The sequence below is a fragment of the Mugil cephalus genome, chromosome 20 (assembly GCF_022458985.1).
Source record: "Mugil cephalus isolate CIBA_MC_2020 chromosome 20, CIBA_Mcephalus_1.1, whole genome shotgun sequence".
NCBI classification, from domain to species: domain Eukaryota; kingdom Metazoa; phylum Chordata; class Actinopteri; order Mugiliformes; family Mugilidae; genus Mugil; species Mugil cephalus.
In genome coordinates this window covers 19823829-19837784 of record NC_061789.1, presented here as the reverse complement: position 1 = coordinate 19837784, position 13956 = coordinate 19823829, and the positions used below count along the sequence as shown (strand labels likewise).

Here is a 13956-nt window from a genome sequence, read left to right as displayed (position 1 = left end):
ATCTGTCATTTGTTCTAATCTGTTTTTATCTCACTAATCTGTCAAATCTCAGTCGCTACAAGTATTATTTTTTTTTCTCTCTTGGTGGGGCTTCCCTGCTCCAGATCTGTTTTAACCCTTCTCCTGCACTCTTCCTCTGAAAGCCTCACGTATGCATTTATAACTTGGCAGGAAAAAGAATTTCTCAGTATACTTTAGCCATGCGGTGTAACGATTTCGTGTGAAACTATAAACCATGCAGCCTGGTTCATGCGATATCCACCAACTCTGTCTCATCTCTTCTCACAATCCCAACAGAAAAGCCGGGTCCTCCCATTGCCGTGCGTGTCACAGATGTCTGGGGCTTCAATGCTGCGCTGGAGTGGAAGCCACCCAAAAATGACGGGAACTGTGAGATTATCGGCTACACCATTCAGAAGTCTGACATGAAGACGAAGGTACGCATGAAAGAGCTGGGGAGAAGTCACAGGAGGTAACTCAACAGCAGCCGCATTAGAGCAACTCTTGAGACATTTGTACAGTGTATTTTAAACCAACATATATATATTCTACACATAGAAGGATTGATATGAAGCATCCATCTTTTGGTCGAAACCATAAGTCTTCAACAGGGGGCACTGCAGGGGTGTCGCAAAATCTTTGATTGATTAGACATTTTTTATATATATATATATATTTTTTTTTTTATTTGAAACATGCAATAGTAGGGTGGCGGTAACGTCATCTGCCTCCATTTATCCCTTTACTAATATATGTTGGATTCATGTTAATGTGTATTTAAAGAAATTTTAATTTGTGTGGGAAAATAAAAAACCTGATGAACCTGTGCATCATTTGAATAACTTAATAATACCTAATGCAAAATGATCATAATAATGTATATTTATAAATAGCACTGAGTAGGGGGCAGTGGGTCCCTACTCAATCTCCCCATCAGTTTTGGGGGTCCCCTGGCCTAAACGAAAGGGCCATCGTTTTTGTTGATGACAGTTGTAGGTCAAATGCGCACACCTACTTTAAGGATTTCACCCTGTTTTTCAGTCCTCCGTTATTTTTGTTCCGTCCCCGCTCTCATCAGCATCATTTGGAGCTCTATATATATTTGGAGTCGCATTAGGCAGCTGCTCTGAAGAGTAAAAGCACACCATACACAACATGCCCAGCACCAAATGGCAGACAGACACAGCTAGCTTGTTGTTGAACACAGTACATCATGTATTCCTCTCACAGAGAGGAATACATTCATCAGTTGGCCACAAACGTGACTCAAGATAAATCATAATATATCCATAGCTACTGAACGTGTACAGACGTCATATGCCAACAAGTCTGACATATCATATTGAAATGACAATAGTCTGTGATTTCTTTACAGTTAGTTTCTTTCAGCTAAAGATATAATTACATACATCTGAGGTTGTGTTTTTGCACCTCATTGCAGCTGATTGTCAGACAACGTTTTTGTGTTTTATGACACTCATCAGTGTTGTATTTTAGAGTAGAAAACCCAAAATTCAGGACAACTCTAGAGCCTCCTAATGATTCCAGCTATTATAAGCACTCATGCTACATCTCACATGCTTAGGGATGTGTCACATACAGACAGCGAAAAGCCTCTCACGTTAAATAGACAGGAAGGTGGACCAGAGGAACATGGATGCTGGGGATTGCAGAGCCTTCAGCCTATATAGATCTCTACTAAGCCTAAGCCACTTTGAACCTCTCTTTCTACTCACTCCATCTCTTTGTCTGTCTCTCACATATCAGGAGTGGTTCACGGTCTATGAGCACAACCGCAGGCCCAGCTGCACTGTGTCTGACCTGGTCATGGGGAACGAGTATTCGTTCCGAGTATTCAGTGAAAACATCTGTGGCCTCAGCGATGAGGCTGGCATCAGCAAGAACACCGCTGTCATTACCAAAACAGGTAATGAAATCCCTGCAGAGCACTGCACACTGTAACATGATAGTATTGCTTTTGATGCCAAGCTACATCTAGCGCATGCTGAGCTGGAGGCCACATTGTATTCAACCGAAGCACAAAGTGAGCATCAAGGCATGTAATTGATATGAAGAGAGGAATGTATCAGAAATGTTGATTAAATGAAAATAAATGGAATGGAAATATGTCACCTTCTTACTATAGAACAACATAAAAATATGTGTGATTAAATGTGGTTTGCAATTAATTACGTGAACATGAAAATGAATTCACACTGATTATGCTAAACAGAAATATTCTTTGACAGAGTGTTAAATACCATTTAATACTGTCCGCAGATTATGAAAGCAAACAGGCTGGGAAATTAACACCTGCCACCAGCCAACTGCTTCTACTGTTTTTCTCTTGTTGCATTTGTCTACTCTACCAGAAAATTTGGCAGGCGACCAGCCAATCTCTTTTGTGTTCCAACAGCAATCTGGCCTGTAATATTGTGAGGACTGTAGATTACTGTGTCCTCCTGACCTCAGGATAAAACAAAAGTCAGTTTCCTGCATGGATAATTTAGAACAGTGTGCTGATGTGGTACAGATATTATATTATGAAGACAAAACAATCCCAAAGCAGCAGAAAGTGAAAACAGTAGGACAGTATGAAAGTGTCTATGTTGCACATTCCAGCTTTAGAGCGTGACACAAACTAACCAGATAGTTTGGTGTGAATTAAATTATGACAATCCTGTCACCACATAAGTAGATCATTTATTCACCTGAAACCTTTCAGCCATCTGGCATTCATCTGTCTTTTTAACAATATTATAATACCATCAATAGGTAAAACGGTTGGATATCCATAATTATTGCAAGTAAACTAATTCTATGTTCTCATAGTTTCACATTCTTCATATAAGGAAACTAGAAACACCCTCAGAAAGTACACTGGTGAAGGTCAGGCAGCTGAAAGTTCATCCAATAATGCACAGTGTGCTGGAAAAGAGCTGTGTACGCTTTTTAAAAAAAAGTAGACTTGCATGGAAGCTCACACTCGTTTACACTTTGGATTGTGTGTGTGTGCGTATGTGTGTGTTCTCAATGTCTCTGCTTTCTCTTGTCCAGGTTTGGAGCACAACCCTTCGCCCTTCAAGGAGAAGGACATGAGCCACTCCCCTAAATTCACAGCTCCTCTGGTGGACAGAAGCGTAGTTGCAGGTTACACCACAGCCATCAGCTGCGCCGTACGTGGCAACCCCAAGGTATTTACATCTCTACCATAAAGGGTGTCTACTAGTAAAACTGTGTGCATCTAAAACTAGTTCAGTTTTCAGGCCTTTGATTGGAGTTCATTTCTTATCTAAGGCATGTTTTCATTCCTAATTATGTATAGGTGTGTGTATGTGTTTCAGGATATCTGGTATTTGTTTGGGAGGTGGTCTAGATAGAAGCTATTATGAAAACAAAAACATTTTTTATTAAATTTTATCAAAAAATGAGGATAATAATATGGAAAACTGATTTTTAAATCATTTGGTAAATGGTAAAATTAAAGCGGTATGAGAGTAAAAATAAAAAATTGGGTCGTCTTGCAGATTAAAGGATACACTACAGCATTACAGCAACGTCCTGCCTCCACTTTACCTGCACTGGCCCCTCGTAGCTGTGCTGCGAGGGTACGCCACAGATTTCATGCTTTGTGTTTTTTGAGAGTGAGCGTACAAGTTTTGAGTGCAGAGCAGTCAGAGAGGATTTGATGCCTTTTGCAACAGGAATGTATTTTTATGTCTGAAGCTTGAGCAAGAGGTGGAACAGAAAGATCTTTGAACACACTTTTTATTTTTTATCCCACCGAATCGGCAAAGATTTGTCAAGCCAAAATGTTGACCTAATTTCACCACTCCCTCTCCTACCCCTCCCCACACTCCTTTGCTCTGTTTATTTGCTCCCACCTCCTCCTCCTCCTCCTCCTCCTCCTCCTCCTCCTCCTCCTCCTCCTCCTCATCCTCTCATTGCCTCCCTTCCACCCATTTTGCCTCTCCTGGCACACTGCTACTCCTCAGCCGAAGATCATCTGGATGAAGAACAACATGATCATCGGTGAAGACCCCAAGTTCTTGATACAGAACAACCAGGGCGTGTTGACTCTGAATATCCGCAAGCCCAGCCAGTTTGATGGGGGCAGATACTCCTGCAGGGCCATCAACGATCTTGGGCAAGCCGAGGTGGAGTGCAAGCTGGAGGTTCGAGGTATGCTGGCCGAACGGAGCATGGCTTGGGTCTCTTTGTGAGAGTCCTCAGTAAAGCTTAGCAATGACAAATATCCTTCTTCCTCAACCCTTCACATGAGCTCTCCCTCTGAAACTCATTCTATGCTAAATATAACTCACCTTATTGTATTTGTCAACTTTTTTTTGTCAAGTTTCAGAGCCACAGATGACTCTGTGCGCTGTAGGTTCTCTAAACAGCATGATCTGCCGGCCTCTCATGCTGATTTAAATATCTCTGTTTCTCCACAGTTGCACAAGAGAAAGGAGAGGAGGCGAAGAAATGAACAAAACCACGTAACAGCAGAGGATACAGCTGAACAGGAATAGTAATGGATTATGTATAACGGGATGGTCATGAATAAATATGATTAGAATAGATCACTGGTGAGGCTCTAAAGCCACCCTCCTTCCACATATGCTTGGCTTTCAGTGCTGCTATGATGAATGCCACATAGTGATATGCAATAAATTCTTTGAGCAAAGCTGCCACCTTGTCACAGCCTGACGGAGAGAAGCCACAGTGGTGTAGTAGCACTGCCCTGCTGTGACCACACACAGATGGATCCTTCTTATCTGTGAAGTGGACCTGTCACTGAACACACTTATAAAACAGCCTTTCATCCATTACGGCTCCCTGTGTTGTCTGTTTTGTGTCCTGGACGTTTTTATAGGTTGGTATGAATTTATGATTGCGATGCAGCTGTGGCACTGAAGCCACAGCGGTGTGACTGAGCGGCTGCACACCTCTGCCTCCTCGCTGCGATGTTTCAGGTGGGAAGTGTGAGCAGGGGCCCGTCTTGGCCCCGCGATGGTTCAGCGGAGGGATCAATATTCAGCCAGGCATCATCAGGCCGACATCATGGAGTAACTAGGATTAAAGATGTTCTTATACGCACTGTAGCCCTGCCGTGTCAATCACACACACACACACATAAAGGTATACGTGTTACAGATATGCTCTTCCCGTATTTACCCATTCCCACATGCTCTCATACTACATTCCTCGTGGCATGACCTGTAGTGGTAGGCTTTTACAGATACATGGCTTACACTCATGCACATGCAAACACAAACACACACTCCAAATCAGGGTCTCATTAGCATCACACACTAGAGACTAATTAATGCACCCATCAACACTGCCCTAATTAGCTCTCCCACGTCATTACTGAGCAAACGAATTACCGCTAATTTACACACCCGCAAAACAAACACAGCACCATCTCTGCTGGGAGAGGCCGCCGCAGCTCGCCTCGCACATCAAATTAAAGCCTCGCCGATGCTGCGAGCCAGACCGCCGTCCCAAGTGACCCTGCCCCCCAACTCGCAACCCTTTGCTCGAATCATTGAAGATGATCAGAAAAATAAAATATCCAAAAAGGGGCAGGAGTTGTAAGTGACACACGAGTAGCACGTGTGATAGTTTGGAAACTTTGATAAATATATCACCCCCCTCAGGAGATGTGAGGGACTCTCCGGGCCTGTCCCGCCGCTGACTGTGTCGGGGCCCTGGTCTCATGTCTCTCCAGCAGATGGGGTAAGAGCACAGTGGCTAGGACCCCAACTGACCATCGTGGTCCAGGTGGTAATTGTGAGTGTCAGGTTATTAACAAGTGACACATTACCAGTGTAGCGCTGACAGAAACTCTGAACCTCAAGGCTTTCAAAATATGCTAGCCTAATCCCACTCTTGGCACTCACCCTGAAACATTCAGAGGTTCTGAATACAATAGTTGCATATCCTCCTTTACATTGCAGCTTCATGTTGAAGTTGTAACAGTGTGAGGGCATACATGCCCAGATAAAGCAGGGAAATCCTCCAGACACCTGAAAGTAGGCCACGACTGGTTGCATAGTAGACCTGCGGTTCAGCACGAAGCTAAAATTTCGAATCCTGTCGAGCAGTAAATGGCTCTTCGAATGTGTGTGTGTGTGTGTGTGAATTAGGTGTACTGTTGATATAATCTTATTGTCAGTTAACCCGAGACCCAGCATGCTGTGTTACTCTCCTGATTGACACATGAAAGTGGTGCTGAGGATACACCGCGTGCTACTTCGCATGGAAGTTTTGGGAAAAACAGATTCTTCAGAAAAACAGCGTGTAACCTCGATACTCCACCTGAGCTTCGCCCCCTCTTCCCTCTCTCAAAAGTGAAGTTCAGTTGCTAAGCAATCAAACTAATTGTATCTACTGGCATCATCCGCGAGCCTTAAGAAACAAAACAGAAGAAGGTGCTAGTTTATGATGCCACTGTCAGTGTTTATGTGCCTCTTCTTCTCATGCGGTTCAGAAAGCTTTAAGTAGTAAGCCAGAGCACAAAAGTAATAGAGCATTTTGTTTTTCTCTCATTCCCTGTGACACACCTTACGGCTCTTTAAGTTTGTGATATCTCAATGAATAATTAATAAGGACGCATGGCAGCTCAGGAGTAAACCACCAGCGTCTTCATGCACACTGTATCTGCGCTGCTGTCTTTCCAATATTAGAACAGGCCTGCCTCAGTCAGAGACGAGACAAAGGGAAGTGACAAGACGAGTCTTACCACCAGGCAAAGGCAAAGGGAGGCACAATCGGCGGGGTGCAAGTACTGTTGTGTCTGTGTGTGTGTGGATGTGTGAGTGTTGGAGAAAACGAAAGACAAGAGATACCAGAGAGACAGAAACAGACCTCCTGAAACAGTAGGATGGAGGAAACTATAATTATGCAAGTAATTATACATGAAATCACAGACTGGGAGTGAGTGAGAGAGAGAGCACTGGAGGGAAAGAGCTTGCAGTGAGTCTCATCCATGTAATTACAGTATAGGAACTAATGAAATTGAGGAGGAACACACACATACAGGACCATCCACCTGTTTCCACAGTGTCCATCCACATACTTATAATGTACACAGAGACCACCCTCAGTACTGTACGTTTCACAGCGCTTTGTCTTCATCTGTTGCTCTGGGTTTTTTTGGTTGCCATGGTTAGCTCTATGAATACCAGTGTGACTTATACCCTGTGTCATTGCATTCATTGATTAAAGAGCCCAAACCCTCCCTGGGCTCATGACCCATATAATGAGCACAATGTATCAGGGGGAAGATGGAGGCCTTAAAGGAGAGGGCTGCCCTCACATTTCACAATAAAGACAATTTCACGACTGTTGGCGGCTGACAGACAGCTTTGTCTGTTCTAACGAGGATCCATTTGTTTTAACAGTAAGATGCTTAGGTTCAACTGTACCATTTTACCACCACTGTTGTGCAGCAGTGTGATGACAATAATCTGGACTTAAACACCTTAAAGACCAAGGAGCTTATAGTAGACTTCAGGAAGTCCAAGAACACTCTGCAGTCTGCCCTCTGTATACAGGGAGAGGAGGTTCAGAGGAGGTTCATCTCTACTGATCCCACCTGGGCTTTACACATCTCCCACTAGGTGGGCAAAGCACAACAAAGACCTTCTTCTACAGGTCTGCTACAGAGAGCATCCTGCCCTACTGCTGCTCTATGTGGTTCAGCAGCTGCAACGAGGAGAACAGGAAGGACCTGTAGCGAGTGGTGAGGGCGACAGAGCAGACCATTAGCTCACCACCACGCTGCCTAAGAATGGGCTAGACATGCCTATGAGAGACAGTGATAATAAAGACTTCTTATTATTCTTATTCTTTGCTTTACTATTACTTTACTTTCATTTTTTTCCCAATCTTCATTTTATTTCTAAAATTCTAGAAAAAATTGTTGCTAATCAGGTGTGTTATCATTTAAACAGGAACGGTTTATTTGAGTTTCAGTCAGATTTCATCACAGTAAAGAAACAGATCTGATTAAAGGTACCAACAATCTCCTCATGGCTTCAGACAATGGACTTGTCTCTATACTTGCCCTCCTAGATCTTAGAACTGCAATTAAACTCCTGATCACAGTATTTTACTACAGAGATTTTTAAGGTTTGAACTTTATTTGCCATTTTGTGCACAGACAAGCTGGGTTTAATAGGATTTTTTGTTCCCCGTGAGTCAGTCTAAAAAAAAGGTAAACCAGTATAAAAGAGTATGAATAGATTAAAAAAAATGTGTTCATATTTTCTTTAAATATTGATTCGATCAAGCTTAGAGGAACTGCATTTGACTTGTCCTATCAGATTCCAGTTTGTCCATGACAACAATGACTCTTGTATTTATGTAAAAGGAAGTTATAGAGTTCCTCTGGGTTCTGTGTTAATATTATTCACATTATACACGCTTCCTTTATGCAATATTATTAGGAAACACAGCATAAACTTCTATTGCTACACAGATGATACCCAGCTATATTTATCCACAAACCTGGATGAAACAAATCAGCTGGTTAAACTCCAGTGAAGCCGTAAAGACATGAAGGCTTGGATGACCTGTAATTTTCTACAGAAGTCATTGTATTTGGAACTAAACATGTCAGAGATTCATTGTCTAATCACCTGGTTTCTTTGGATGGCATTATGGATCCTTTGACCAGGATATGTCATTTAATTCTCACGTAAAGCAGGTGACCAGGACTGCTTTCTTTCACTTATGTAATATCGTCAAAATTAGGAACATCCTGTCTCAGAGTGATGCTAAAAAACTAGTTCATGCATTTGTGTCTTCCAGGCTGGATTATTGTAACTCATTACTGTCTGGCTGTCCAAATAGCTCTTTAAAAAGCCTCCAATTGATTCAAAACGCTGCAGCAAGAGCACTGACAGGAATCAGCAAGAGAGATCATATTACTCCAGTTTTAGCTTCTCTTCACTGACTCCCTTTAAAATCTAGAATTGAATTTAAAATCCTCCTCCTTACATACAAGGCCCTGAAAGGCCTAGCCCCATCATAGCTGAAAGACCTCATTGTACATCACCCCAACAGATCCCTTCAATCTCAATGTGCAGGCCTACTTGTAGTTCCTAGTGTTTCAAAAAGTAGAATGGGAGGTAGAGTGTCAGGTGTATGTATCTGACAGATGTATGTTTATCACATTTCCCCTGCTGTCCTCTCCTCTCTCTCGTTTCTGTTTTTACCTGGCTGGCCCTAGGCTAATGGGTCTCTCCATGAGTTCTGCTCAAGATTTCTTCCTGTTAAAAGGGAATTTTTCTTTGCCTTCATGGTCGCTCTGGAGGACTGGACTTTGTAAAGCATCTTGAGACAATTTGTATTGTTATTGACACTATATAAATAAAATTGAATAGAGTCTCGTACGTTTTGGCTTTAACAAGGATGTCTCGGGACTGATTAAGTTTTGGAGGCAGCTTCAAGGCAGTTGGACACACATCGAACCACCTTTTTTTTCACTTTGGTGTTGGCTTCATTTTTACGCCTTCAAGATTACCATTGGACAGAAACCTATACACACTCCTTCCATAAAGTAAAGATCTCTTTATACCATTTCAGTTCTGGCCAGTGTCCGATATAAGCTATTATGAGAAGCTAGAAAACACATTTAAGACGAATAATTTACACTGTACTAAAAATCATGGAGGATCTCCACTTTATTTTAAAACTCAGACTGCTAGAATCTCATATTAGCTGAACTTTGGAAAGTCTTTATTTATTTATTTATTTTTTTGTCCAGAAGGAGGAGACTGCTGTAGATCTTTATCCAAAGAAAAGTGCTACATGGGCCAAAAGCGCAGATGCAACCTTAAGATCACAGAAACTGGAGATTGCATGAAAATCAAACTAATGACAAACTTTTTGGTGTCAAACACCTCCTGCGCTGGTGGTGTGCCTGATTATTCTCATCAAAGTTATTCCTTGTGCACTGTTCCCTGGTACAGTCTTAACAGGCTGCTCTCCATGTCTTATCCAGTACACTGATTGCTCTCAGAGTAATGAACATGTCTGCTGAATTATAAATTTTGTTCAGAATTGATTAATACGATAGAAAAGGGGAGGGATGTTGGCTTTAGAAATTAAAGTTTTTTTGAAAAGAAATTTTAGGTCACAGAGTAGATGTGACAGAATGGGTTTAGGTAATAAATATAGCCAACAGAAGGCTCTCATAATGAAGCGTGCGTGGGTGCGTACGCGCATACGTATTTGTGTAGGTGTGTGATGTGTTGGCACACACAAATGAGTCACATATTGTGTATGTAAATCCATCTGCACAGTGTGAAAAAAACAACAGTCTGCAAAATCATGAAAACATATGCAAAAGACAGACAAACTGCACTGACAAATACAAAAAGCGCTCGAGACAGACACATTTACCACATAATTAACTCCTCAAAGTCTCGGTGAAATGATACACCGGGCTCTGCAAATCTTTAGAACAGAACTGAAAGATGGCTAACGTGACGTGGAGAAAAGATTTTAGTTGGCTGTCATTTTCCTTTCTCTTCAGTTCAAAGAATGCCTTCAGCCCAGTATCGGCTGTCAGCTGTGAGACATGATGGTGGATCTGTAACAGTAACTGCCGTCAGTCATGCAGGCTTTATGTCTGATCATTGATCTGCATGGTCATGTAACAGGCCATTTCAGCAGCTGCAGCCTCGGGTGCAAACACTGCTCCATCGTGATGTTACTACACACATACACAAGGCAAAAGTATGACTTTGCAAACATGCAATGACTTCATTTGTGTATTCTATTATAATGATGCTCAGTGGTTCTCAGCCAGGGATACAGTTCCCAAGAGGTGGAGATTTCAAGATTTTCAAGATTTTTTATTGTCAAATACTCTGTAACAATGCAACACCATTACCAGTAATGAAACTGTTGTTGCGTGGAGCCCACTCGACTTTTTAGAAGCAAAATAAGAAAATAAAATAGAATACAGGAGATAAAAAAAATTTTAAAAAAAAGACATCTGGCAAAATATGATAAATACTGTATCTAGAAACAGAATTAAGTGAAATTGTACATGTATGTGTGTGTATGTGAGGCAGTTGAGCAGTTCAGTAGCCTTGTGGGTAACAACTGTCCCTGAAACCAGAACCGCCAGACGGTAGGAATGTAAATAGTCTATAGCTGGGGTGGCAGGGGTCAGAGAGGATCCGCTGTGCCTTGTTCCTGTGGTGCTGGCTGTAAATGTCTTGAATGGCTGACATCTCTGACCCGGTGATGTGCTGGGCTCATTTTACCATCCTCTACAGCGCTCTGCGTTCGAGGGCGGTACAGCTGCCATGCCAGGTGATGACGTCCCCAGCCAGGATGTTCTCGATTGTACATCTGTAAAAGTTTGAGAGTATCCTGGTGTCCATGCCAAACCTATTCAGATGCTGCAGGAAGAAGACTGACTGCCTTGATGATGCTGCCCTTAAGGCGTGACCAGCTGAGATCCTCGCTGATGGGGATCCTCAAGAACCTGAAGTAGCTGACTGCTCTCCACTGGTTCTGCCTTGAGGTAGATTGGTTGGCCTCCATGAAGCCTCCTATAGTCCATGATCAAAAGGTTGGTAAAATAGTTAAGATAAGTTAAGATTTGAAAAATAAAACAAAAATACTGACCAGTAGTAGTTAGCCCAACATAATGGATTAAAGTTTGAAATGTTGAGCTTTATGTAGTCCACATGGATGGAAGTACAAAAACAAATTTGACCAAATTTCTACCCCTCTGACTGCTCTCCGTGATTTAATAAAGAACAGTTTAAAATGTGGCCATATTGATTAAGATGCATTTGATTATGTGAGAAGTTGGGGCTACATGAGACAAAAAGGTGAACTAAATACAACGGAAGACATGATTCACTAACAAAGGCCAGACAACGCAGGATTTCACTTTTTGCACTTGGACTTTTTTTTGTCACAGCAGTTCCTGAACAGCAGCGGTGTCCCAGCTGATCCAAACATCACTGGACTTCTCATCGCAGGGTTTTCTGCCCTCTAGCCCCTCACAACTCAAGGTTTTTCCTCTCAAAACAAGTTCCCACCACATGCACGCCGAGAAACCGCATGAGAGCATCTCGGGCAGGACGGCGGTTGTTATGAAGCAAGCTAAGGGCGGCCGTCCTCTTTATTAGCTGTTTGATATTCACAAATTGTTAGGGTTCTTCTGTTATTTTGTCACCTCCCCAAACGTGTTCATTTAGTTCTCTCTGCATGTGTTTGATCATGATGTCCTCACCTCTGCTGGCTCCTCATCATTAACTCCCAGGAATCCTGCAACCCTGGAAGTTTGTCTCCTCTGACTGTCACACACCAGATTGACCCCACACACACACACACACACACACACACACACGACTCCCCTGTGAAGAATAAACTGTCAGTGCTGTCTACTAATCTCTGCACTTTGGGACTTTTTCCCCTCATATGCCCACTCTTCTAGAAAGGAAAAGCCTTGCTGTTGAATTAGATTTGCTTACTCGTCCTCACCCATCTTCAAAGGACTCAGATAACTGTATATACCTTGCATTCATTTCATGGCGTTGTAATTGTTGTTTTTTTCCCAGTGAGAAAATCCTGAGCAGCTCTTTGGGGAACGTACTTGCGTATATGGCTGCACTTTCATCTGCATTATGTTTAGTAATAGTATTATTATTTTAGGGTTATTGTTTTTTTAGCCTTATTTTTAATATCTTCATGCTGTTGCCGTACTTTTTCATTTCTGCTTCCTCACTGATTTCGGGGACAGTCTTATGCTCTAGGTGAGAGGGACTCATCTGCTATCACTGAGAAAAAAAGAGGCCTTCGGGCCTTTTCATTAAAACAATTACACCAATTTTACTTTACTTGCTGAAGAAATCTCGAAATGCTTTCCTTTAAGACATCCGGTACTGAAAAAAACTGCAAGCAGTGAAAAAAAAGGTACTTGAGAGCCAAAGGGTGAAGGTGGGGCAAGAAAAGATAATCGTAATCTTATTCGATTCTTAATGCTTTCTGTATGTGTTACGGGTGCTTATGGAAACAATAAGACCTGCTCAACATTAAAGGGATGCAGAAATGTCTCCCCACATATCTAAACTCCCCCTTCTCATTAAAATGATTTTGTCTTTCATGTTGAGAGTGATGTTATTAGTTTTCCCAGTACTTGTATGACCACAGCCTTACAATTAGATTTTTCAGATAAAATCAGAGCCTGCTGACGCATCAAAGCTGTGGTGAGGTATAAATTATTACAGACCGATCTAAAATAGGACAGATTAAATTTCACAGTTATGGCACGTTTTTTTTTCTTTTCTCTCTCTCTCTCTCTTTTTTTTTTTTTTTTTTTTTTTTGCCAGGTGAGATAAGTCGCACAAAGCGTTCTTGATTGCATTTCCACATTCTTTACATGTCAATGTCTATGTCATTTAGCTCTGTGTCACCCAAAATCCCGGCATTAAACCTCCTGATACATGCCATATATTTAAAATAAAGAACTTTTTTTTTTTCACCACTGTTACGACAGTTGTGTCTTTTAGTTAGTAAAGGCAAACTTAGTCTAGTCTACTTTGAAGAGCGACATATTAGAACTGGTAAAGGAGTAAATGAATGCATTGATATCATGCTGTATGGTGGGGGCTGAAAAGGGCATTTCAGCTGAAAGTATGTGCCTGCTGCACTTCTGTAAAGAGCATGTATTTCATTTGATACATGTTTATAATGCTGAAGGGTGCACCTTTGGGCTGTTAATTTATTTATTGTTTAATTTAAATGGGAGGTAAGTTTGGGTCTATTTAAAGTAGGTCCCTGAATCCTCAAATGTGGACTAGTAACTATAACTGGCCACAAACCAGTTGCTATCAGGCTGTGAGGAGACTATAGACACCTGAGTGTCAACATGACATAGAAGACCACAATTATCTGTCTGTGTACTTTCTTCCCTTGTCA

The 13956-nt window shown here is 41.9% G+C and overlaps 1 protein-coding gene across 10 annotated transcripts in view; it reads left to right on the top strand.

The window, feature by feature from the left end:
• mybpc2a (myosin binding protein Ca) overlaps window positions 1–4826 on the top strand; it is a 43052-nt gene extending 38226 nt beyond the window's left edge. For all 10 annotated transcript variants that reach the window (XM_047572703.1, XM_047572700.1, XM_047572702.1 and 7 more), the window contains 5 exons: window positions 298–437; window positions 1768–1927; window positions 3058–3194; window positions 3996–4182; window positions 4452–4826. In XM_047572703.1, coding sequence (XP_047428659.1) covers window positions 298–437; window positions 1768–1927; window positions 3058–3194; window positions 3996–4182; window positions 4452–4486 — 659 coding nt within the window. In that variant the 3' untranslated portion in view covers window positions 4487–4826. The remainder of the gene's footprint in view (window positions 1–297; window positions 438–1767; window positions 1928–3057; window positions 3195–3995; window positions 4183–4451) is intronic.
• The last annotated feature ends 9130 nt before the right edge of the window (window positions 4827–13956 follow it).